This window comes from Callionymus lyra, chromosome 11 (assembly GCF_982586985.1).
Source record: "Callionymus lyra chromosome 11, fCalLyr1.hap1.1, whole genome shotgun sequence".
Classification (NCBI taxonomy): domain Eukaryota; kingdom Metazoa; phylum Chordata; class Actinopteri; order Syngnathiformes; family Callionymidae; genus Callionymus; species Callionymus lyra.
In genome coordinates this window covers 9,578,214-9,602,995 of record NC_141828.1, presented here as the reverse complement: position 1 = coordinate 9,602,995, position 24,782 = coordinate 9,578,214, and the positions used below count along the sequence as shown (strand labels likewise).

Below are 24,782 nucleotides of genomic sequence, written 5' to 3'. Positions count from 1 at the left end.
TCACAAATGAGTTAGCTCATGGAGCTTGTGCCTGAATCCAGCGAGTATATTTTTCCATTTCTGTCCGTCTAGTCCACAACAACATCCATGGTAGCGACGCTCATTGTTTTCTGTCCGCGGGCATGAACTCGACGCGTCACGGCCGTGACACATATGTGGAGGACATCTTTCACACTCATCAGCATCACCTCGTTCATGTAGCCCGAGGTTCCGTGCATTACTGGGCTGATGAAAAAAGAAGCAGCGTCTGCAAACACATTGCAGTATATAGAGGAACATATGGCTCAATTTGCAAACAATTGTTGTTTTTCTTTATGCCATTTACAGCGAGCTGAGGGAATTGCACGAGGATGATAGTCCCGGGAAACTGGATAAAAACAGGATGGAGTTGATATTTCAGGTCCTCGTGGGCTGCTGCAAATCGTCCACTGCAAGCAGGTGTGTGCTAATGAGTGTCAATCTGAAAATTAAATGTACCTTTATTGTACTGAATGTACATTCTGTTTCAAATTTAAACTCCCTTCCTGCATCTGTAATCTGAAAAAAAACAAAAAAAATGGATAAATATATATTAAAAGGGAACATTTTGTCACTGGAAAGTTCCTGCAATTTTTTGCCGAGCTATGGTCACCGATACCATCATTACACCAGTTATGACATATGTAGATTCTGTTCATGTTCAGTCTGTATCAGAACATACCCGGGAACGATCCTCATGCACACTGTCCCACATTTGAGACCCAGAAAATTAACCTTGCCAAAAAATGTCCCCAAAACAATACTTACAGAATATTAGAGATAAAGTTACGGAAACGCATTAAATAACAATAATATTGCTAACGTCTGACTGTTCATGGCATCGTAAAACTCATTCCCTTGTGCAGGAAACGTCATTTATTAGTAGTGATGTGTCGATGAAGCTTCATGAAACAGTGTCATGTTGTTTAGAGGTCAGTAGGTGGCGCCATCACTTTAGAAATGATGTGATGTTTCATTAGAACAGTTGTTCAAAACAAAGGAAAATAGTGCAGCGATGCCATCTAGTGGACTCTGAAAGTAAAGACACTGCTTCATGAAGCTTCATCAGACCTTCAGTACTTATTAGTTGTTCCACGGCTGCACTGGACAACCTCGGCTGTCACGGCAACAAAAAGTGTGAAGCAAAAGAATGAGCGATCCAGAGTAAAGCATTTCCCCCTTTACTCACTTTATTATTAATAAAAATAATAATCCAATTAAAGTGGACGATATAAGTCAAATTATAGCTGCAACCCCTAAATCATCAATCAATATTTTTCAATAATTTTAAGCGCATGTTCGAAAAAAGGTCCTTCAATATTAGTCAAAATAAACTCATTTGACTAGTAATTAATCAGTATTCCAGCTGTTCTGTTTGACTTTAGAACTATAGGAACCGGCCCAAAAAACCAGCAGATTCCGGTGCTGTGTTCGATTTCCCAAATGGAAACCGTAAACTAAATTTCAAAGAAATTCAGATATTCACCTGTCAAAAGCATTTCATTGAAGCAGTTTAAATCAAAGTTATCTTTAGCCCCGCCCACTGAATACGCTTGTTTTTTTTTCTGGAGATAAAATCTTGTTCACCATAACCCAACCACTCCACTCCAGGGGACTTGTTAAATCAACAAAGCGGGCGCGATTACAGCTGAAGCCCATTATTACGTCATAATAGACTCCTCTCTCGTAACCTCTCGTTCGCCGAGAGGGGAGAGAACTTCATGAAGTAATAAGTTCAAAACATGGTCATGGTGAGGGACTTTCTGCATCTTCAACGTTTGAAACATGCAAGGGATGGTTTAAGATAGCTGTCGGTACCATGCAAGGGTGGCAACCATATAAAGTACCAACTAAAAACCCTATGATAAAATAAACTGAACCGACCTGAACCTATTTCTTTGTAAAGATCTTTAGAACAAATACAACTTGGACCAGTACTAGTCGGCTTTGAGAACCCTAGAAATAAGTCTCTACAGATTCCCTGGTGTAGCAGTTCTTCACAAACACTAAATCAAAATCCAAAAGCTGTCCTTGACTGTTGGGTTGCATTAATCATGTTTCATTCTGGATCAACAGAGTCACTCTTCTCCTGGAGCTAGCTTGGCTGGCCTTGCGTTTGAAGCATCAGAAAGTAGCTATCGACTGCTTTAAAAAGCTCAAATCCGCCGGAGATGCCGTAAGTGTCGCGAGGGGCCTTTTTTTTGTTGTTGTCAGACTTGCCGTGACAGTGGATGACTAACGACGTGTTTCTTACTATCCACGGCTGATCTTTTGGGGTGTTTTTTTTTCACCTGCTGTTTTGTCTTCTCCCTCAGACGACCGGTCAGTGCATTTTAATCGAGTGTGCCAGCTGTCAAATCAAGCTGCTGAAAAAAGGGATCAAGATGAATGACCTTTCCAAGTCCGGCGTGGCGGTACTAAATCATGTTATCGAGTTATCGTCCTCACGTAACATTGTAAAGTCTTATTGTCACTCATAACACTGTCCGGCAGCGTAACTTCAAGCTGATGGATGAATGTACGTCGACAGTCCAATCGAAAGTTTTATCGTTGCATTTGGTAGAAACAACTTAGCTGAAGGAAATCCTGAGGGAACCAAGGCTTGTGTAATCTCATTTAACACTGTATCACATTTTCTGTTACACTCTGGATTTGCCAACACATTTTCCTGAGTGTTCTTGCCAAGTGATAGAACTTCCCCCGCCTGCTTTTGCCAGGGATTCTTTAATCTGCCGTTGTCATCCCGCAGGTCCGTCTGAAGGAGATAGGGAAGTTGGATCACTTGCTGCAGACGGCGGTGATAGAAGGGGAAGCGGCAGCCACTCAGGCGGTGTGCGCTACACAGTGGAGGTTCTGTATTCCTCTCTTGCATCACAACCTCAGGAGCCAAGTCAAGAAACCTCTGCTGAGAGCGGCCAAATCCATGGAGAACATACAGAGGTTTTCAAGCTTTATTAAATTCATCATTACTTCTTCTAGGCTTGGGACGTACTTTGCTTCTGTGACTTCCTTAGCTACCAAAACTCTTCCTTGATTATTACGTTCAAAGACAACTTAGATCAAGTCAAAAACTTTATACTAGAAGTTTTGTATTTAGATAATAAATATATTTTTCTCTGGGTTGTTTGATGCCCCTCCGAAAAAAACAAGTACATTTAACTAAGTAAGTAAGTAATTTTTATTTATATAGCACTTTTCCAGACCAGGGTCACAAAGCACTTAAACAATCAAAACTATATTCAATAAAGTATATACTTTAAAGGTCAAGATAAAACTGAGAAAACAACAGGAGTTCCAGAAAATCAAGAAAAAGCCTGAACAAATAAAAACGTGAATAAGTCAGTAGACTATTTAAGTGTATTAATATAGTTATTATATAACTAGGGGGCGCACAATGGCGCGGTCGCCTCACAGAAAGAACGTTGCTGGCCTTTCTGTGTGGAGTTTGTATTTTCTCCCCGTGTTGCGTGGGTTTACTCCGGGCACTCCGGTTTCCTCCCACAGTCCAAAAACATACAGAGGTTGATTGAGAACTTGGGGCAATTGTCCATAGGTACGAGTGTGTGTGTGAATGGTTGTCTGTATTTGTGTGTCCTGCGACAGACTGGCGTCCTTTCCAGGGTGTCCCCTGCCTCTCGCCCCAATGAAACTGGTACAGGCTCCAGTCTCCCCGCGACCCCCATAAGGGATAAAGCGGTAGAAAATGAATGAATGATATAACTATGAGTAAAGTTATTATATACTAAAATTGAACAAGTACACTCGAAGTTTACTTTTGACATACTACACACATTTCTGTATAAAATAAACCACTAAATGAATACTGGTAGTACAAAGTGCAGTTATGCCATAACATGTTAGAAAATGGTCATATTGATTCATCTTATGTACATTTTATTTTCATCAAAATCTTGAAAGTACACTTTTGATTAAGTGGTGATAGAACCAATAACTCTAACAAGTTATATCTATTGTTTAACTAGTAACTAGATGTCAGAAAAAGTATCATTTCACTTAAAACACCTACAGAATAAACCAAAGCAGTTGTAATTCAACGGCAATAAACTGAATCTGTTTAAACCGCTGTTAAACCATTTTCATCATGTCAAAAAGCAAAATCTTAATCATGGTTTTTACACAATCTTTGAGACATTTATGTATTTATATATGAGGGCAGATTTGTTCAGCAGTAGATTTAACATTTTGTTGGCATTTGTAGATTGAAAAGAGGCCACAACCTGAGGATGTTGTGTGCATAAAATACAAGTTAAAACACAATTTATAGTCAGATAATCAACAGGAAGTGATTCATTAAAAATATAAGCGTTGTTTGTGTTTTTTAAGGTAAAATAATTTCTTGATTAATACTATAGCAAGATTAGAAGACATAAAAAAAGAAAGAGAAAAATGTGAACATAATTAAAAGATAATGAAAACACATGTGAAAAATAGATTCAATAAAACTGGAAAGTAGCAATATATTGGTCTTATAGACAAAGCATATAAATATTTAAAAATAGTTGGTAAATCGAGAAAGAAAAAACAGTATAATATAAAGTAACTCTAAATACATCGATGGAACATACGGAAGTGAATATTGTAAATTATGATCAAAAGCTTTTTTCCTTGCAACTCTAACATACTTACACACACAGTTTACAGTATGACTTAAAAAAATGTTTGTTGTGTTTCCAGCATGCTTTTAGAAGTGCGCTGTCAGATCCACATGGAGCTGGCGACGATCGAAGATGAGGAGGGGCAGCTCGAGGCCTCTTTAAGGCACCTTCAGAAAGCCCTGGCGCTCGATAACGGGGCGCAAGAAGATTCTCTGAAGTCAGCTTTGCGCCTCCTGAAGCTCAGAGCGGCCCTCTACGAGACGCCTGCGCGGACCGAGGACAAAGCCGCGAAGCTCATGCAGCAGGTTTACCATTTTCTTTTGTCCGGCGGCCTCACACTTATGTGCAATATTGAAGCGAATCTCTATCTCTGCTTAGGTGAAAGATGTGCCGGAGAATACAGATATCCGTGCCACCCTTATATCTGTGGGGTTGTTGTTGGCCCCGGAGGAATTCTATTTGGTGCTGGATGCAGACAGGGCTCCGGAAAGTAAAAATATATTCCTTACTTTTGTGTTTTTGTTAACACTGAGCTGTATTATAACACATCTCTTCCCAGTTTGTCATAATCACCCTATGGCTAATGGAGAAGCCAGAAAAACTCCCACACGGACATTTATAGTGAAGTTTAATCTGCTTAAAGTAGAGAATTCTACCTTCTGGCTGTGGCTCTTTCTTCACAAAATATTGGAAACAGAATTGTCTGACACTTATTCCTGTAGTGCGCGGTCATGCTCTGGAGAGGGGAAGTTGGCTATTCCAACATGCTTTAGGTCAGGATTGTTTAAACATGAGAAAAGGAACAAAAGCATTTGAAACATAGAATCCCAAACGTTTTCTCCTAGACTTCCATTTAGATTTAGGAATGTTTTTTAGTTTTAAAGTGAAGTTTCACCACTTTTCTACTCACCCTCATGTCAGATAAGAGTTGGGACTATCTTCAGAGTAATCTATTCCTTTTTAGAGTTATAGACCAAAATGTACATCCATTTTAATGGAGTGACTGGAGCTCAGTTTTTTTCGTGTTCGTCCAAAATGAACTTAAAAACATAAAAAAACACCTCTGTGGTGCTCGTCTGTAACAACCACCTTGTATTTAAGCCTAGATGAGGAATTGTTCCAGAAAAAAACGCATATAAGTGTAGGCTTGTTTTTAGCGGATGCTGCTAGGCCATGAGTGCATTTTAGGTAAACTAACCCTCAGGTTGCAGCTAAATAAGTAGATAAATCTGCTTGAGGGTGGTCTTAAGCTCTTTATCTAAGTATGAAAAATAGAAAATTAATACTTGGACTGACATATTTGGGTCTTTCAGAGAAGCTATAACATTTTTTTTTGCATAGGTCACCAAAAAAATCTGCTTTAATTATGTGAGTTGTTGTCAAAGTTTATATTTTTCAACTTAAGTATGTTATACTAATTCCTTAAACAATGATGGGTTCATTGTTGCTTTGTTGAGTGTATCTTGTTCTGTATGTATGTAATCTTAAGTTTTCGGTTTAAGTACATCGTTTTTGTGTACTTTGAAAAGCGCCATAGAAAACGTATGTATTATTATTATTTTTGTTATTATTATTATTATCAAGTTTCATGAAATTGTTGGTAAGATTTCATGATACAACACAATGTTTTTAAAGGCCACTAGATGGCACTCTTTGCTCTAAAATCTTGGCTGTGACCCACTGATTCACTGGAACATCATGTTTAAATATCATGTTTAAAGGGGAAACAAATGGGAAAATCCAATTCTCTTAACTCACTCGTATGTTTCAAATGTTGAAGTCTTCCTGAAGTAAGTCCCTCATCATGACCATGTTTTGAACTTGTTACTTTAGTTCTCCCCGACTGAAATCTCAGCGAATGGGAGGTTACGAGAGCTGATGCCATTTTGACGTAATTATGGGCAAAGATCGCCCTGCTTCTTCTTTCTTTATACGTGTCCCTTGGAGGTGGAGACTTCCGGCATTGGTGACGGGTGGTGACAAACCTTGATGTTTAACCAATCGTAGCAGAGTGGGTGTGGTTATAGTAAACAAGATTTAATCACCAGAAAAATCAAGTATGTTCAGTTAATACAATAAATGATTAATAATGAATTTAAACATTTCAATAAAAAGATAGTTTTGTACAAACAGACACATAATGATGATACAATGGAGTCCAACATCTATTTAAGACACTAAAATCAACAAATTAAGAGAGTGCCACCTACTGAGCTGTAAAAATGATGACACTGTTTCATGAAACCCCGTCATCGGTATCATGACACGTCTACCCATCGTCTCAGTGATGTAGTTTTATTTTGGTCATTTGATTCATCCGAAGTAACTAGACTTTGGCATGTGTTTATCTCGCAGTCAATCTCGATGCGTCCAGACCAGCAGCAGAGCTTTCAGCGAAGGCTCAGCATCACCTGGCAGGTGTGAAGGAAGGCGACGGACACCTGGGCAGACAAGAAGAAAACACTGATCCCTGGGAGAGGTGCGGATTCATACTCATTATTATTAAATCTGTCACTCTCAGATGTCGAGTTAATACTTTGAAATTTCCAGTACTTTCATCAATTTCATTGTCACTCAATGCAATACATCTTTTATGTATAATTATAGTTGAGTCAAAAGCTTCCGTGATCCTGTGCGTGTCTTGATCCCTCCTGGGATCTGTGATCTATAATTACATTTGAAAATTCTCGCAGCTGTCACTCACTTGAAAATTTCATTTATTTTTTTGCTTGTTAGAATGGAATTATGGGCCACACTGGCAATGACGGCCAGAAAAAGGAAGGTCTGGGACGTGTGTCGAGCCGCTTGCCGATTTTGTTTGCTCTACGACGACGGCAGATGGAAAATGTCTGACAGTGAAGGTAAGATGGCTTTGTTAAAGGGAAGGTCAAGATTTGTTCGTAGTGGAAAATTGGTGTCTGACTTTCAGCTGAAATAATTTCGAAAGAACATAGTTGTGTTTGAACACAGTATCTGTCTTCGGAGGTGAAAGCTGAGGCTAATTGTAGCCTCAAAATATTTGTTAATGTATTTGAAGTAATATACAAAGTGCAGACTTTACACAGGGAAATGGCTGAAAGACAGGATGCCATAAAACAAATGCCATTTTAAAAGTCAAGTGTTTATCCTTCAAACAAGAAAAAGAGATTTAAACTTTAAATAATGATAGAAAGGTGTCATTTCATATTCTTGGTGTTTAAGATTGACATTTGAAATCTTAAATTCTACCCTGTGTGTTGTACAAGCATGTTCCTGAATGCTTATACTTCATTATCTCCCATTGAAGTTGTTACTATTTAAAATAATTTAAATGCCTAACCTTATATTGTTTTATATAAATAGAGAGGATGATCAGCTTTATTTGGGGCGTAAATAAGCAGTTGTGCTTTCTGACTATTTTTCTAGTTTTGAAATTGTATTTGTAAAAGTATAACTAAACAGCTCTGTGTCTAAATTAAGCCAGATTTTTCGTTTTTGCCCTCATTCATCCGAAAACACAAGGTTGTGCCTCAACTACTACCATGTTATTATTAATAGAGCGAATAAGACCTATTTTCTTTGTCTTATTTTAAGGAAGGTGACAGTAAATTAGAGATCCATAACTCAAACATAAAGCTTATAAAAAGTTATAAACTTATAAAGTTACAGCCTTTTAAAATTCCTCCAACATTTCCGACTGTCTTTAAGCCCTTAGCAATCATGCGATCAGCCGTAAAAGAAAGCTATTTCGTCCTTTTAATTCCAGCCAAGTTTGTTAAAAGGACAAAAAAACTATTTTAGCTGAATTGCATAGCCTCATGTTTGAATCTAAAATGTTTTCGTGGTCTTGTATCTGATGCAAATCCTGGGCAATACCGGGTACTTCAGCTTCTACCTACTGTAAATTAGAAAACAGACTTTTACTGGCCACTCTGCACTTTTCTCTTGCAACATGAACATATTTCTAAAGAATGCAAAGTGTTGATGTCAAACACATTCTCTGAGAATACGATGGTGTTAAGTGATGGCAAATGTCTTTCCCAGGGCCGTATGGAACTCAGAAAATGATGAAAATCTTTCGTCTTTTAGCCGACATTTGCTTCATCAATGCCGAGGTAAGCGCGAAACCTGCGAGAATGTCCCATCAACACCAGGAAAAACTACCGTAGCTCCATCGGTTTAAATAGCAATGATTTGTTCACAACCAATTTGGCTGACAGACCAAAGCTCTTTCTAAAGCCAGCTATCGTGGAAATTGCCTGTATCTCTGCGAAGAAGAATGAGGAGTAAAGTGGTGCGAGAGTGGGTGTTCTGTGTCTTGTGTTGTTGTGAGTGCGTCACGGATCAGCGGTTAGTTGACACAATCAGGTAGGTTTTGGGGCTGGAATACCAATCAATTGACTCGTAAACCTGGCAGGGAAAGGTCTGCTCTGGTTAATTGTTATAAACAGTTAGAAGAGCCTCATTTTTAAAGAGTTTTCTTCCATCTAATTAAGACAAAATTGTTATGCATTGCTATTAAAGGGAAGGTAATAGCCACATATGTCCCAAATAATTCGAACATTGGGCTTGTTTCCCAGATTGATTAAGATGCTCTTAAGTGTTTTGGACTTCTTTGGAGCCCTCTTAAAAACTCTTTGAAAGGAGGATGTGTTTCCAAAATTTGCTGCTAATACAAAATGAAGAAGACAGAGGTAATCGAACTCTGAGAGAATTCCCCTGCTACTCGATATAAAGGCAATGGCAAATGCCACTAAGAGCTTCTTACGAAGCGCCTTTGGCTTGATCTAAAGGTTTTCCTAAGAACTGGGGGAACAACAGTATCTTAGCGCTCCTCTTTTGGCGGACCTCCGCAACTGCATATGTATTTCTGGAAGCCAGGGAGGTCGTTAACCTTGCCCCAGAGACAACACAAGGGATACCACAAACACATTTTAGTTTTCGGGCCTCTGGGTCACGTTGAATCAGAGACGACACAAGGGATACCACAAACACATTGGTTTTCGGCCACCCGGTCACACTGACCCTGAGATATCACAAGGGATACCACAAACACATTGGTTTTCAGCCACCCGGTCACCTTGACCCTGAGATGACACAAGGGTTAAGAACCTTCTTTCGTCCCTTAAGAACAATTGAATCTTGGCAATGTATAGAAGTATATCAGTGCCCTCAGAATATTGAATAGTTGAATTTAAAGTTTGGTATTTTTGAAATGTTCATTTAAATATATATTTTTTAAGCATTAAAATATGTTTTTCAACTTAGTTTCAACGTCTGAAGTTTGAATAATCGAATATTAGATCTCATGAACAATCTTTGGTTTCTGATGTCAGTTGATTTAAGCGGGAACAATGTTATAATTTAACGTCTAAAAAAGGAGTTGACAGGTTGTCAGGAAAAATACCTAAATCAGTGTATGTGGCGCATGATTGGCTAAAAGTTAAGGAAGCTCGGTACTCTATTGGTTTTGTCTGGTGGTACCGTTATACCAGCATTTATATTGAAATTAAAACTTTTTTAATGGAAATTTAAAAAGGATTAAAACATATTGAATTTACAAAATGTAATTTTTAATTATTGGAATTCAAATCAAACTCCTTTTTAAATCCAGTTATTCAAAGGCAAAAAACGAATTCTTCAAAAAAAGCTATTTAACATTACAACATTTAAATGATAATTCAACAGTACAATATTCCATTGGCAATGATATACTTAGTATGCAGCCAATGTTGGTTTAAGAAAGAAGATTCCAAAGAGGTGCTTTGTCTCTGAACTGGTTCAAGTATCGAAAATCTCAGCCAGAGAGACATTCAGCAGGGGTCGGATACTTTACTTGAGGCAAGTCGGGGTGGATTATGTGATATGGGATGATATGCTCAAACTTTTAAGACTTTACGTACTCGCAAAAAGAGTTAATGTTCTTTCTCTGTTGTGTTGATGCTATTATCCAGGGACAGTTAGAAACTGCAAAGGTCAAGAAAGTCTAATGAGAGATCAGAATGAAGAAGGAGTCTGGACTTCTGTTTTGGTACTCTCTGACCCTGGGAATCGTTTTTCATTCCCTGTTTGTTTCCTCCCTTACTCATAGAGTTTGCTGCAAGAATGTAAAAGGCGAAAACGTATAACAATAAAGAGTTGAACCCAAGATCTTAGGGGTTGTCCTGTGGTGAAGCTGATCGTGAACATTGATTTTTTTTTTCAGTGTCTAAAAATAGAGGAGAGTCTTAAGGCAGCTGTGTGTCTGTTTATTCCTCAAATGCTACGCTTCATGGAAACCTTTTTCTTCGATTGTAAAATATTCCATCAGCGGAGACAAAATAGAAGAAGAAAGCGCCTGATTGCAGGAGCACAAATGTGTCATTGGATTCGGACCAGAATCGTGAATCGCATGTCGATCTGTTTCGGCAAGCGGCGCTCCTCTGATGAGGTTGTCTTATTGAGTAATCCCATTCCCCATCAAGCTGAAGACTTTATCCAGCCTGTGACGATGTCCATGAAGACGCTAAAGGCTTCCATCGGCACGACCTTGCTGAAATAGCCTTGTACGGCATGTTTCCTCCTTCATCCGGTCATGCTTTCCTCTTTCTGTTTAATTGTGTGTGAGGATTTAATTAAATTCCAACTGCAAAGTCAGCTGTCAAAACTCCAGCAGCTGATTAAGACACAAAAATATCCCATGTAGGCGGTAAAAAAAAACCAAACTAGAGAAGATTCTCTGGTAAAAAAAGAGGAGGACTGAGGAGGCTTCGCATTAGGTTGAGCTCTTGAACACTTTAATTAACTATTGATCAGCTTTAAACAGTGACGTTGCACCACATGCTCACTAGAATCTTAGTTAGTTAGTCGACCCTCTGTTAACCTATGGTCCAGTTAACCTCCATTAACAAAATATTGTGCGAAAATATAGCCTTGATTGCTGATTAATAGCAAAAATAAAGATTTATATTTTCGACTTAAGGGTGGATCTTTTTAATAATAAAAGTTTCAATATAGGTTATAAATAAATTATTGATTTCTCATTAGATTGGTTAATGTTTTCTACAGGATACATGCATTGTATCATGTTGGATTTATGAAGCTTCATGAAAAAGTGTTGTTTTTTTTCAGAATCCAGTAGATGGCGACCTCTGCACTATTTTCCTTTTGCTTTTGGAACTGTTCCAATAAAACATCACATCATTTTTAAACTTATGGCGCCACCTAATGACCTCTAAACAACATGACACTGCTTCATGAAGCTTCGTCAACCCATCCCTACTATCATGCTTCTAAGGGCTAACGTTTAGACGCATCTTCATGTCATGCGTATTGAGATCTTTCTCCACTCTTTGTTTGTGGACAGATTTTTTTAAACAATTTATAATCTGTATTTTAATCTACAATAGTATTAATGAATACATTATGGTTTGTAGTGATGTGTTGATGAAGCTTCATGAAGCAGTGTCATGTTGTTTAGAGGTCAGTAGGTGGCGCCATCAGTTTAAAAATGATGTATCATTAGAACAGTTTTTCAAAACAAAGGAAAATAGTGCAGAGACTGCCATCTAGTGGACTCTGAAAATAATGACACTGCTTCATGAAGCTTCATCAGACCATCACTAATGTATGATATAGGAAATTCATCTATATATTATGTTATATATGTTATAAAATATATATAGATAAAATATGAGAATCATTTTACATGCTTTAGATTTAATTGTAGCAGCAAAGTTGTAGCAAATAATTTCCAAGAATCAGTAGTATTTTGACTACTTTCATTCATAGTCCAATAATTATTTTTTTGATTAAATTCCAACTGCTGTCAAATGAAAACACTGGGTCAAATGTTAAAAGTGAAGTGCGGAAACCATTTCCAAGCAGATTCCATGTGACCCACTGCCTCTGTTATGAATATAAATATATCGGTTGAAGATATAGGAGCGACTATTTTGAAGTTCTGAGAGAGGTAACTCCTGTGATGGTGGTACTTCTAACATTTTGCCCTTTGGGTCATTCCCACTCCTTCAAACGTTGCCCTTGATCGGCACTTTTTGAGTGTCTTGCTTTCATATTTCAGAATGTAATTTTCTATGCTCAGGTCACCATCGAAAAGCTGCATACAGAGGAAGTGCAGTTCAACTGTCCACCTGACCCTCACAAGAAAAAAGGCCTTTGTGTGACTGAGAAGGATCCAGACTGGATTGTTTACAGGTGAAAACATGGACAGAAGGACATTTTAAAAGTACACTTGGGATTTCTGCTTCAGGGGCTTTATGTACAAAGAAGTTTGTGGATTTCCTGCTTAATGCGGTCAGAGACTCAAATCCAGAAAATGGTGCACGTACAAAATATTTCAGATTTCAGTTTGAATCTGCACATACACACAAATAAAACTTTCCATTGCAGGCTTGTTCGTCCCTTTCCACACCTTCATTTACATATTTAAAGAGGAAGTGCAGTTCTCAGAGTCCTCACTTTTCTCTCCCCGATAAGAAAAAACAACAAATAAAAACTTGAATTTTAACTGGATTAACAGTTTATATTAGTTCATTTTAAACATTCCTGACATGGACCACAAACTTAAATTTAAATGAGTGCAGACGAGCTCCGGTCTAACGCCAATACTTTATTCACAGAGACGATCAGGGGCTTATTTGAAACATCTTAAAATGGAGTTTAACAAGAATAAAACTGTAAATCAGTAACTTAAAGCACTGAGTCGTGATGATGATGAAGATAGTTTGAGCTTTATATAAATGTGTCGTACAACAGCGCAAATTCTTATTACATTTATAAAATAAAAGCGTTTTGTTTACAAATAACAAATGAACAAATCATGCAATGGTTTATTTATTGTATTTAAGTGTGCTTATCAAGGAGGTAAACTGGCTTTAGTTGCTTTAATTCTGCAGCTTAACTTAATCAAACTGATGTGATGTTGTTCCACAAGAACGTCTGTGACTCTCGTGGAGAACGACTTGAAGCGATCAGGCGCTGATCATTTTGTTCGTTATATTATAAAAACAAGCTCATAATTCCTTAATATTTTGACTGAACAGTGTGAAATACAGATTTAAATTTTCAGTATAAAACAATCAATGTTGTCTTAATAAATAAGGTCGTACGCCACCTTAAAACTTGTTGGGAAGTCCGACCTTTTAAATGCGCTTTTTCTTATTGAAACATATGGACTTTGACGTGGAAAAGGATGCTATCTCTTTTAAATAGTTAGTAAGTTCCATATATAATGCTTCATAATGCAGTAAGAAGTTGGCAAAGTATATACGGTAATTACACAGTGCAAGTAAAGTCTCTTAGACGCATTTGAAATGCAAGTATAGTCCTTGGCAATAAAGTTATTAGAGAAAACTTTTTATGTTTTTTTCTCCACTAACACTTTCATGCAACTTTTTCAGCAATTGGATCAAATCCCTGACCAGCTATGCCATCAGTAACTTCCTGCGTGCGGCACAGCTCGGGGAGGAGAGCGCACAACCGTGGCTGGTTGCGAATTCAGCGGTTTATCTGTGGAACTACAACAGGCACCTGCTGGTCGCCGAGGAATACATGTACCTCAGCCCTACGTTCCAGACTCTGTTGGAGTTACTGCAGAAGAAAGACGCTACAGGGTAGGAATCATCCATCTCAGCGCCACAGTAGCAGTGTAATACGCATAATATTTGGTTAAGTAGTCAAAGACGGCTAGCCAGGGAACACATCTACATAAAAGAAATTGAAATGTAAGCATTTAAATAAAATGCCCTCGCTGTGATTTGGCTCACAGGAGGCAGGCTTGACTCAGAGATCCTGCTGAGAGAGGCTTGGTCTGGCTAAATCTCCCATCTTGGGCTTCCTGCTGTGGCCTCAGTGCAGACATTGCAGATCTGAGAGCGCCATGTCCATTTCAAATAACCATTCATGCTAAATGTACTCTCACTCTCCCACTTTCTTATCACTCTGCTGCTCCCCTGTATCCGTGAAAACCTCTCCCTTACATACACACTCTCAGTTGGTGACGGTCATGGGCATCTGAGGCATACTGATCTGTGTTTTGACATGTTGCCATGGTGACCAGCTTTCACTTTCTCAACAATGTGAAACAACAACTCACTGTGTTTCACTTGCTGGTCCTTGTCATTAGAGGATTTACCTGCTTTTGGTTTACCTTTGATCACTTTTATTTGAGTTAGAACTAAGAATACATTATGCTTAATTTAATGTCAACTATTGTTGATTTAAGAGTCTCTCAAATAGATCTTGAACTCTATTGTACTCACCAGTATATGTTTGTTTGTACAAAATTCTCTTTTCTTTGAAATATTTACATTATAAAATGTGCTTAAGCCCTTATAACGCTTCAGTTTTCTCTAAATTTCTTTACCGTAACCACACCCACTCTACTGTGATTGGTAAAACATCAAGGTGTGTCACCCCACGTCATCAATCCCAGAAGTTTCCACCGCCTGAGGGACTTTTTGTATAAACAAAGCTGGCGTGATTACAGCTGGCTGGAGAAGGATCGTAGCCATTATTACGTCATAATGTACTGCGCTCTCGTAGCCTCTTGTTTGGTGAGAAGTAATAACCTCAAAATGTAGAATCTTCAGAGATGCTCTTTAATTAAGATTCCAATTGTGAAAAAAAAAAAAAAAAAATCAGAAACCACTTCTGACAAAGATGTATATTTGTAGAAAAATATATTGTAACTGTTGATCAATGTCAGTTGTGATTGCAAGGCAGTACTAGCTTATCCATATCACGACTACTTTAAACAATCTACCTTTGAGCGGACGCAATTCTTGTCGTGCTCAAGATATAATCTTTTTTAAGAATACCTTAAACCAAACATACTACATACTTCTGCATGTATGTTTTTTTTTTGCATGTGTCTTAGGAACAAGACTCTGATGGTGCTCCTATGTGACACCGTGGCTCGAGGGCTGCTCCAGCCTCTCAAAGGAAAGGAGATCCTCCTGGAGCAACAACCCCCACCAAGCGAGAAGGGGAAAGCCAAAGCTGACAAGGCAAACGACAAGTCTACCGCCGCCTTAGCGGGCGCCCCCGGCTCTTCCTACCTGCAAGACGTCCGCAAAGCACTGGAGGTACAGTATACAGGTCGAGATGTTGGAACTATTCATAAGAACTTTTTAAATATTTTACTTTTCAATGAAATATTCTTATATATGGAAGCTATTGAACCTGTTTCCTCTCACATGCTAAATCAGTTTTTCCCATTTCTTTTTGAAGGTACATGAATAACACAGTTGAAGTTCTTCTTTAGAATATACTCTATATAGTATATATTCTCCCTGTTTCTAAACCATATTGGCTGAGCACCAAAAACCCTTTGAGTCCAAGTACGTTTCTCTGAAGTCTACTGAGTATTTTGGAGACAATTCCCTAAAGTGAACATGATTAAACATGGTCACAAAGAGATGTCACGCTGTTGTATCTTCATTCTTTCTGACAGGCTCATTATTGTAACTCTGCCATCAACCTTGTAGGGATAAAATACAACAGAGTTTAGATGCTAAAAAAAATGTCTGGGTCAGCTTTTTGTAAATTTACATGAAGGGCAATGGATGAGTAGATTAATGGATTAAGCAAACGGACCTGCCTGACTGTGTGAGTCAATGATCCAAACAAAAGTTCTTCGATAACGTTATGAGTGATGAGCTGCTTGATACATTAGCCTGGAATGGGGAGAGATCTGATCCAAGAATAGTGTGTAAATAGTGTGTCGGGCGACTGGGTCACCTTGACCCAGAGATAACACGAGGGTTAAAGTATACATTTATTAAAAACAGTTAATGCTTAATTTTGATTAAAGTGGACTCAATTATTATTAGTGATGTTCAGATGAAGCTTCATGAAACAGTGTCATTAATTTTAGAGCCCACTAGATGGCAGTCTCTGCGCTGTTTATATATGTTTTTGAACTGTTCTAATGAAAGATCACATCCTTTTTAAACTGATGGCGCCGCCTACTGACTTCTAAACAACATGACACTGCTTCACGAAGCTTCATCAGACCATCACTAGTTATTTTGTAGTTTTGAGTGATTAGGTTCAGTTTAAGGAGCCCGATCTAGTTTTCTAAAATAGGGAATTGATCAAATAGTTTGGGAACTTGCTTGCTTGAGACCTTGGCTCCTGCAAGGGTTTGAATAATGTATAGGTGCAGCCAGTGATTACAATTAAAGGGACCGTGTCTTTGCATTTATTGTTAGTGGTTTATAAAGCAACAGAACAGACGTAAATCATAATTTTTCAATATAAAATATGATTCAGATCCAGATTCCTAGAATGAACCAAGGAAGAGGTTACTGACATGGATATGTCCAGGTGATGTCATGCATGAACAACCTTCTTCCACGAGGCATTACTCTTTCCTTGAGCACATACCAACAAACCGCCCGCGGTTAAGCAGTTGTATCTGCTTCACTTTGGAAGTCGTTTGTGCATAAAACATTGAAATGTATCCAGCAATTGTAAATACTGCTCCACCATGTAGACTCGTCCTTCAGCAGCGGTGCACGCTGATGTGAGTTACGCATGGCAAGCTTCTAAGCTCCGAGCACTGTCAAGTAATATAAGCTGATATAAAGGACAGAGTTCAGGCCCCTGGAGGCCCGGCCAGCTTGGCAGGAGGGTAGGGTCAGGTCTTGCCGCAAACCTCTACTTTAGACAGCTATAAAGAACTCCTTGAACTATAAAGACCAGTGATGCAACTTGCATCTCTGACTGTAAGCTCTTAGCGTCCAATACATTTGTTCCGTTTGCTTGCTTTCAATAGATGTTATTTAAGAATATACAAAAACTACCAAATACTACCAGTTTTTCAAACAAAATATGTGACACACCCTCCCTAGCTATCCCCGCCTGTTGTGATAATCATTTTTAATTTTCTTCCTCTTCTCAATTTTCCTGGTTTGCTTTGATTGGAAATCCAAAGAGCAGGCTACTGTATACAGATACAAGATCATAGTGTAAATGGTATCAGAGGTAGGATGGTCAGTGTGAGGCAACACAATAAGGGCCTTTTTAACCACAGCTAGAAAAATAAAACAACGCAAATTAAATCTGTTAAGGTAAAAAAATATATATTATAAAGAACCTCTGGAAAATCATTTATTACTTTATTAAAACATCAAAAAGCACCATGGAAAAACTTTTAGCAATTACACACGTTTACAAGTGAACAAATTTGTGATGTTTAAAAACTTAGGAACTGCGAAAAAACGCATCGGCTGCTGTGGTGGAGAAATCAAGCGTCACCCCCTTGAGTCAGAAAATGTAGCACGAGAGTAAGATCCCTGACAATTTAAATTTAAAGTGCTTGCTTTGACCACCAAATATCGAAGAACGCCTGCCGGATATTCATTCTCTATGTCCAGATCCAGACGATTCAGTTTCACTTAAATGGTTATGATTTTATGTGTGTATAAGACGTCATCAGTCCATTCAAATGTTTGCACTGCTGCTTTAAAAGCCAACATATCTGTCTTTTTTCTCAGTCTTAGCGTGACCGTCTTCCTTGACTCCAGCACTCTCTAATTGAATTATTAAATATATTTCATCTGATGTGATTCTTTTTATATGGAAGATAAAAAAAAGTCTTCTTTTACAGACCGTAGGGTCGGATACTCCGTCTGACTCAAACAATCTACTGGTTCTCTCTGCCGTGTCTGCAGCTGACAGGCTGACAGAGAGCCCAGGGCGGTGGAGGGCCCGCGATAGTCTTGCTGTTGAATGAAATAAGAATGACACGGAACGATCTTTAATCTTCACGAGGATAAATCATGTTGTAATTAAATACCGTGCAAGGTTTTTGTCAGATATCATATTAGATCAGCGCTCACCTCTTGTTTCTCTTCTTCTTAATTCAGATGTGTGAACTTGCTCTTCGCATTTCAAACTCCAGCAAACAGGACATCATCGTCCCCGTGGCAGCACGGCAGAAGGTCGTGGCCACTTGGGTGCAGGTCAAGAGGCTCCTCCAACAGAATATTAGCTTACAGATGGAGAAGGATGACGAGGTGAGATGTCTTCACCGTTTCAACTTACCTTCACAGCTTGAACTACAGGAACTGTCAAACTCAAGCCCCGGGTGTAAAAATCTGGCTTTCCAAATCATTTTATCTGGCCTGTAAGTGCTTGACATTGTCTTTAAAGAAAGAAATGTACTGTCAACCAAATGCACCCAAAAACAGTAAAGGATCTACTGTAAACTAAGTGACATTTGAATGTAGCTAACAGGGTGTTTTTGGATGATAATACATCCAAGCAGGAGCAGAGTAAACGGATCATGTTATTCTATGTTAATCGTTGTATCCTTTAAAGATTGTAATTTATTTTAAGTTTTTTTTCTTTGATCTATGATCTTTATATTTGCACTTTGTTGTTTCTTTGCACTTTTTACTTTTTATTTGCACTTTGTTCTTGCTTTTATGAAACTTGTGTACCTTCTTTCATACGGCGTATACTGGAAACCTAATTTCCCAAAGGAGACCTCCAGAAAAATTAATAAAGTGTATCTAATCTTTAACAAACTAAGGAACTTTACCTGACAATTAATCAGATGAAACACAGAAAAGTGCATGAATGTTCTCTAAACAAAATATTTGAGTCTTATGAAAGTTTCACACAAATATGTCATTCAGCTCTAACACTCCTTGCAGATATTTATCGTCTAAAGTTGTGTAAGTTCTACTTTTTTTGTTTTCATCTGTCACATATCATAAGCATCAACAAGCATCATATTGTCTAGGATCCGAAAGAATGAGCTATCTTGATGTCAACAAATACTAAAACGATTTAATTAAAGAAAAGGAAGACATCGAAACGCTTGTTAAAACTAAAGAACAGATGTTGCACAAATGTTTGGCTTAAATTGTGTAAAATGTTTTGTGTAAGGTAAGGTAAGTTAAGGTGAAACTTTATTGATTGAAATTGTTTAAATTGTGTAAACACCTTATAATGGACAGTGTTAATATGTGTTGGTCCTTCTACACAGATTAAATGGATTCCTGAAAATAATTTAATATTCTAATACAATTCCTCAAGATATAATAGAAATTGTGACACAAATTCAAAAATAAATCTAAAGCCTTTAATTTGAATATATATTAATACAATTTATATGTGTTATTTCATTTTTTTTTTCCACTGAACTATAAAAAAAAGCATTTAGCAATACATATATATCCCCAGTAGTGACTGATGAAGCTGATGAGGGTTGACGAAGCTTCATGAAGCAGTGACATGTTGTTAAGAGGTCAGTAGGTGGCGCCATCAGTTTAAAAATGATGTGATGTTTCATTGGAACATTAGTTCAAAACAAAGGAAAATAGTGCAGTACCGCCATCTTGTGGGCTCTGAAAAAATTACACTGCTTCATGAAGTTTCATCAAACCATCACTAATCACCAGCATTATTTCGAGACACATTTTTTAAAGTGGACTGGTTCATTTTTTCAGTACCATAATATAATTCAGAATGTGCTTAAGTTATACATATCCAGAAACCTACAAGTAAATATATTTAAAGGAAATTCAGTGAAGGTATTGAACATCAAATTTGAGTTTTTTCATCAACTTTAGAAGTTTCTAAAACATTTCACGTTAGTAAAGAGTTTTAAATTCCTCTTGCTGGTGAAGAAAGAGGGGAAGGTCTTGGGTTCGGAAAAAGTTTTCATTTGATTCAAACACTGCAAAACGCAGCTCACTTCCCTCTGATCAGCTACTTGAGTTAAATATAATCATCAAAAAAGGGAAAATCATTTTCAAAGGAATACATCAAACCACAAGACTCGACCTACCGTCATTGTGTGGCAAGGAACTGCAAAAACAGTGTGTTTACTGCAGCAGAACCGGCTTTTCATCTGCATCATTAAAAATTATGAGGGATCAGAGACACAAGATCTGGAAGAACTTGGATGCACTTGAGGCGGCATCGCTTGTGTAGACTGCATTGCGTCTATAATTCTTCTAAACATACCTCGAATTATCTACTCAATTAAAAGTCTTACCTTGACTGGTCCGAAATGCTCTTTTAGGATACCTCAAGGAAGATTAAAAGTCATTCATTATTTTCCAATGGCTTGAAAATCAGAACCGCTGGATTTAAGGTTCTTTGTTTCATAAGTAGGTATGAGTGTATTGGCAGTAATCATGCAATACTATATGTATCTCAGTACAAGTGGAAAGATAAGATGTATTGCAATATATTGTGATACTGTAGAAACAAGGATATATTGTTGATTGTCTAGTACTTGTCGAGTACTTGACTCTGGTGTTGCCAAATTTACAGACGACATGACTCCTGAAGAAGCTTTAAAAGCTGCTGGGGTTGACTGTATCCTCTTGTCCTCAGTCGTTGCTAGGATCACGAGGGACTTCAGAATCAGTATCAGAAACTTTAATTACGGTGTTGTAAACACAACACAGGATTGTTTATTGTCAGCACTACAGATTAAAAGTATTAAATAAAACAAGCAATCACAAAATAAATAATTGCTTAATGGGACATAATGACTACCGCCATCTAGCGACCAGACGTTTCATTGCGGCACAAAAATGAACAAACACCCTAAATATTTGTTATGTTAATTGTGAATTCAAAATCTTATTATTTTATTTTACACACAACTTGTTGAAATATGGACCATACGAGAACTATGGTGAAATTCAAAATATGATTGAAAACCAAAATAATTAACCCTTGTTTCGGGCCATAACAAATGGTAATACAGTGCTGATGCAAATTATTATCTAATATCCAAACATGTATTTTAATAATGTTACATCAAAACCAGGTACTTTCTTGCCACCCCTGGACTAGACAAATTATTTTTCATTGTCCAAAAGTTAAAAAAAATATTATAATTTAAGCACTGACACCAACATTCTTATGTGCAACTGACCAGTTAAGAATCTACTGTAATCTTTATCTATGGTGAATTTCATCCGTGTAAAGTGTATAATGGCCTAGAAACGAGCAGTAATAGACAACATGTTGCTGTTTTTTAGTTTTAAAAATTCACCAGATAATATATGTTTTATTGATCTCATGACAATTAATGAAGAGGCGAAGGAGAATAAGAAAGTATAGAATGTAATAATAATATTCATAAGCCGTCGCAGAATGAGGTTCACCATTTATGAAAACTGCCCGGAGAAAAAATATAAAGATTTATGAGGCAACAGCAGAGGCCAAATCATGTCTCCGCCGTAACATATTCAACATTATTAACAGTTCGCTCACACCGTCCCTGTAATATGTCTTTTAAATCTTTAATCTACCTGTGAGGAAACAGGGACGTTCGCTGTCGCCTTGTTGAAAGTATTGCTTCCTTTTCGAGTGCACCACTCCCAGATGACACGTTTGCGTTCATTATTATGATAGACAAAAAGCACAACATTTTGTCAGTAATCTTGAAGTCTAGAACCTGTCGGTACCCAATTACAAATGAGTTGAACTGTCGCGGTTGTTGAAGGTTCATTTGATTTAAATCATTCATAACTCTCCATCTCAAAGGCAAGTCATTCATTATCGAAGCAGGTCATCGCCACAACAATCGGGACACGTCATCGTCCCATAGCTGCTCGTACAAATCTCATTAATCTCTTTTCTATAATTAAAAAGTCTTGCAGCGGCGGATTGTTCACTAAGCTTTCCTGCTGTTCCGCTTTTGCAGTGTCAGAACGCGCAAGTGTCGGCGATGACGAGCGTGCTGGTTGGAGTGGAAATGCTTCAGTGCAACAGCAACGCACGGCTTATGGAGTTCAACGTTCCCAGTCTCGCCACAGTATGTGCTCTTTTGTTTGTCTTCCACTAATGTGGCTGTTGTGCAGATGGTGACAGCAGATGCACCCCTGATCAGTTTGCATCTCATTCTTCAATGTCTTAAAATAAATGTAGCGGCTGAGTCAGGCTTTAGATAATATTGCATTTCTGACTTCTGAGCCCTTTTTCTTTCCATCTTGCTCTATCTTTTTTCTTATTTCCTGTGTACTACTAATGTTGAAATGTCTTCAAGTATCTTCCTTAAGTTAAAATAAGTAATTTATATTTGTAGAGCGCTTTTCCAGACCAGGGTCACAAAGCACTACAAAGTAGTGATGTTCTGATGAAGCTTCATGAAGCAGTGTCTTTATTTTCAGAGTCCACTAGATGGCAGTCTCTGCACTATTTCCCTTTGATTTAAACACATTTTCGAATAAAATATTACATTATTGCTGGCACCACAGATTACAATAGAATGAAATAAGATATCCCAAAATAAATGATTGCTTTGTGGGACATAATGACTGCCGCCATCTAGCGGCAAGATGTTTCATTGCAACACAAAAATGAACAAACACCGTAAATATTTTTTAATGTTAATTGTGAATTCAAAATCGTATTATTTTATTTTACGCACACCTTATTGAAATATGGACCATACGAGAACTATGGTAAAATTCAAAATATGATTGAAAACCTAAATAATTAACCATCGTTTCAGCCTTGACCCTGAGATAACAAATGGTAATACAGTGCTGTTGATTATCGATAAAGATTTGTGAAGAAAATACTGATATAGATCAGTATATGTTTGATTTAAACAACTGTTCGAATAAAATATCACATCATTTTTAAACTTATGGCGCCACCTACTGACCTCTTAACAACATGACACTGCTTCATGAAGCTTCATCAACCCATCAATAGCTAGTAGCTGTAGCCTAAAGATGCATAGCTCATCTAAAAAAAAAACTTTCATCTATTATGTGTATGTGTCCTGAAATCTAAACTGGCATTACTGAACAGACATATACAGAAAAAAAACATATATGAGTGAAAACATAAACATTATCAGGTTGAAATCTCTGCTGAAGTCTAACAGCTTCATCGTGTCCCCAGAGAAAGTAAAGGCTGCTGTTCATTCATGCAAATACCTCCAAGAAAAACCATTTCTATCAATTATCACGGTTCAGTAACTGCAGTGTGACGCTGTCATCCTCGCGGGTGTTGAAACATTTCAACAGGTCTAAAATTAGTCCATATCCAATCAGGCAAGGGAGCAGCGCTTCCCCATACCTGGGCCACAGCAACGCCAGGCGTCGGTCAATTAGAGCTAATTTGACAAATGAGTTGCTCACCGAGGTGCAGACACAGATGGCAACGTCTGGGAGTTTTACTTATTTGTTCAGTCTTCTTTGTAAATTGGCTTTTAGTTTCTCCTACTGTCGAATCGATAATTGAACATTATGGATTAAATGAGTGGAACCAAAGGGGATATGGTGGCAGTTTGAAGGAAAAATATGAAGAAAAAAAAATCCCTCACTGCCGACAGTGGAACTCTTAATCCAGTGTTTTATATTAGGTGTCAGGTAGAATCAGAACCAGAGACAGAGGAGGACGTCTTAAGGCAGTCAAGCTGTTTCTGCTTCACTTTACTAGTAGGAAATAACTCGTCTGTCTTGTCAAAATCTTTAATTGCTCATTTTTGGACAAGGATCTCATTAAAACAACATCAAATTTAAGGAAATAATAATAATAAATCCACTCACCCCCATGTCGACTAAGGGTTTGGGATTATTGTCAGAGTAATACATCCATTTTTAGAGCTATAGGCAAAAACATAAGTCCATTTTAATTTGGTGACTGGAGCTCAGCTATCTTCATCTTCAAAATGACACTTAAAAACATTAAAATACATCCACACTGCTCATCTGTAACATCCATCCTGTATTGAAAACCTCAACGTGAGGAACATTTCTGACAGAAATTAAACAAATCTATGATTTTAAGATTGTTTGTAGCGGAAGTTTTCAGTCTCTCAGTTCCTGCCTGAAGTCTTTCCTCATTGAAACACATTGCAAGTATCAGTGTGTATTCGCATGAATTAGGCTGTTAGCATAGCAGCATTTGCTAAAAAACGTACTTAAAATATAGACTTTGAAACGAAGAAATCTGAACAATTCCTGATGTTGAGGCTTCGATACAAGAGAATCATTACATGAGTTTTGAAGTGTCAGTTTTTGGATGAAGATTTTACTGGCCTAGCCTAGCAACGTCCACTAAAAACAAGCTTAAAAAATAGACTTGTTTGATTTATTTTTGGAACAATTCCTCTTGTTGAGGCTTCAATACATAATTTACGTTGCAGATTAGCAGTACGGAGGTATTTGGTTGTTT

At 37.7% G+C, this 24,782-nt stretch overlaps 1 protein-coding gene across 2 annotated transcripts in view; it reads left to right on the top strand.

The window, feature by feature from the left end:
- cfap46 (cilia and flagella associated protein 46) overlaps positions 1-24,782 on the top strand; it is a 69,500-nt gene that overhangs the window by 9,571 nt on the left and 35,147 nt on the right. For both annotated transcript variants that reach the window (XM_087802981.1, XM_087802980.1), the window contains exons 7-20: positions 328-438; positions 2,095-2,194; positions 2,334-2,432; positions 2,768-2,958; positions 4,714-4,939; positions 5,013-5,124; positions 6,990-7,113; positions 7,371-7,495; positions 8,658-8,728; positions 12,697-12,809; positions 14,015-14,227; positions 15,493-15,700; positions 18,488-18,637; positions 22,297-22,407. In XM_087802981.1, the coding sequence (XP_087659107.1) occupies positions 328-438; positions 2,095-2,194; positions 2,334-2,432; positions 2,768-2,958; positions 4,714-4,939; positions 5,013-5,124; positions 6,990-7,113; positions 7,371-7,495; positions 8,658-8,728; positions 12,697-12,809; positions 14,015-14,227; positions 15,493-15,700; positions 18,488-18,637; positions 22,297-22,407 (1,954 nt within the window). The remainder of the gene's footprint in view (positions 1-327; positions 439-2,094; positions 2,195-2,333; positions 2,433-2,767; positions 2,959-4,713; positions 4,940-5,012; positions 5,125-6,989; positions 7,114-7,370; positions 7,496-8,657; positions 8,729-12,696; positions 12,810-14,014; positions 14,228-15,492; positions 15,701-18,487; positions 18,638-22,296; positions 22,408-24,782) is intronic.